General features: G+C 34.9%; 1 protein-coding gene across 1 annotated transcript; it reads left to right on the top strand.

Moving 5' to 3' along the window:
- The first annotated feature begins 12 nt into the window (after nt 1–12).
- Nucleotides 13–740, top strand: LOC105315974 (peroxisomal membrane protein PEX16-like). Its single transcript, XM_011410757.2, has 4 exons — nt 13–105; nt 152–271; nt 395–459; nt 528–740. Exons 1-4 carry the CDS (start codon nt 41–43, stop codon nt 587–589), a joined length of 312 nt encoding a protein of 103 aa, XP_011409059.1. The 5' UTR covers nt 13–40; the 3' UTR covers nt 590–740.
- The last annotated feature ends 1140 nt before the right edge of the window (nt 741–1880 follow it).

Genomic DNA, 1880 nt, shown 5'->3' with positions numbered 1-1880 from the left:
GTCACAATTATTATATTAATTTGTTTGGTTAGTGTTTTCAATGGTATTGTTTCAGGAGTCGTCATGGAAACCCTGGCTTGTATCTCTTGCAATGGACGTCATCAGGTATGGCATTTATTTATTCATTTATTTGTTTATTTATTTATGGTAGTCTTCATCTTCATGGTGGGTTAGTTCATTTTAAAACTTCAGAGCCTTCCGAGATGCTTCGGAGAAGATTGGTTCTCCTGTTGTATTTACTGAGGTCACCATTTTATGAGAAGCACACAAAGTAAAGCCTCCATCAAATAAATGAGAAGAGAGAGAGTTATGGTTGTACTAAACAATGTGAATAAATGCATGAATGAATGAATGAATGGATGTATGGCTGTTGATTGTACAATTACTTTTCTAGGGCTCTTCTTTTTGCTTTCCTTCAATACATTGCATCACATGTCCCACTTACCTCATGGATAATAAGTTAGTCATGATTTTTTGTATGTTTTTAATCATTACGCCTTTTATATTTTGTATTCTTTTCTTGCTAGAGCCACTGGTTGAATATTTACCAGTTTGGAAAGATATCTATTCTTACAACTGGATGTCATGACTTAATTAATTTTGAGTGTATAAAAATAATCATAATTATTATTGGCTAAAATTCTAAGAAACAAATCACTCTCTCTTTATCATTATTATTATTGAGTATTAATGGTTATGAATTAAATTCCAAATGCTATGATGCAGACCATTGCAAAGAAGCAACAATGTTATCATGAATAATGTGTGAAATGATGCAGACCACTGCAAAGAAGCAACAATGTTATGAATAATGTGTGAAACTGGCAAAACCCACAATGACCTGATGATGTTTGAACAACCAACTATAAGATGATACCTGTTAATCAGTTGGAGTGTAGGCAGTGGAGTGATGGTTGACTATGGACCCTAGTCACCTTTCCTCCAGTGGTCCCCGCCTACTAGAGCATTAGTTCTAGATGATTATATAAATTTGGCCCCTATGCTACATCGATCCTATGTAATCTTCATGACTTCCCTCTGCTTTTTTTTTTCATAAACTAGATGTACTTCATAATTTTTGTATTTTTTTATTATTTCAAACATTACAATAGAACTACTATCTACTTTGAGGCTATAGTTTCCAGATTTTAAGTGACTAATATGACCGCCCTACTATTTTTAATAGTGTCATTATGGTTAATGTAGTTAAAAGCACAGGATGTTTGTTGTAATGACTAGTAATCACATTTGTATGCCCCACGATAGCCTCACTATGTTTAATCAACTGACTATAAAACGACACTTGTGTGATTTCAAGCGAGGCACTGGAGTGATGCATCCTCCAGTGACCTCCGTCCGCAAGGCTGACCCTTGCTGTGGGTGGGAGGTATCAGGACTGGTCGCGACTTCTGATGCATCTCCCCCTTCAGCTTGGCTCATCTCTGCGGATGTTTTTTTCACCTTTACTTCATAGAGTGCCCGGATTTAAAATATTTGGAATAATTATACTATAAAGAATAAGCTAGTAATTGTGAGTGAGAGATACTAGTATCACTTTATACCGTACAGCTGGTTAATTTTGCGGAGAAAAATTTTGCGAATCCTTAAAAATAACCTGGTTTGCGGATTAAATATTTGCGGTTTTGACAGTTATTGTAGCATTATCTACTGTGGTCATGCATGAATTTCATTATTTTGCGGATTTAAATTTTGCGCTTTAAATGGAATCGCAAACTCGCAAAATTTAATTCCCCGCAAATATTTCCTGCTGTACGGTAGTTCATTCCATGTCTGTAATGGACTGTTTGTTATTATTTGATGTATATACAATTTACTATCCAATGCATACTGAAGATGTTTCTGTTAATTATAATCATGAC

The sequence above is a fragment of the Amphimedon queenslandica genome, unplaced genomic scaffold (assembly GCF_000090795.2).
Source record: "Amphimedon queenslandica unplaced genomic scaffold, v1.1 AMPQUscaffold_6469_Cont21572, whole genome shotgun sequence".
NCBI classification, from domain to species: domain Eukaryota; kingdom Metazoa; phylum Porifera; class Demospongiae; order Haplosclerida; family Niphatidae; genus Amphimedon; species Amphimedon queenslandica.
The sequence above is the reverse complement of the archived record's forward strand: the minus strand, read 5'-3'. Positions and strand labels throughout refer to the sequence as shown.

Bases quoted from the DNA above. Each gene is read 5' to 3' on its own strand.
- LOC105315974 (XM_011410757.2), top strand. From the start codon at position 41: ATGGTATTGTTTCAGGAGTCGTCATGGAAACCCTGGCTTGTATCTCTT. The intron at 272-394 runs GTAAAGCCTCCA...TTACTTTTCTAG, and splicing joins TTTTATGAGAAGCACACAAA to GGCTCTTCTTTTTGCTTTCC. The intron at 460-527 runs GTTAGTCATGAT...TTTTCTTGCTAG, and splicing joins ACTTACCTCATGGATAATAA to AGCCACTGGTTGAATATTTA.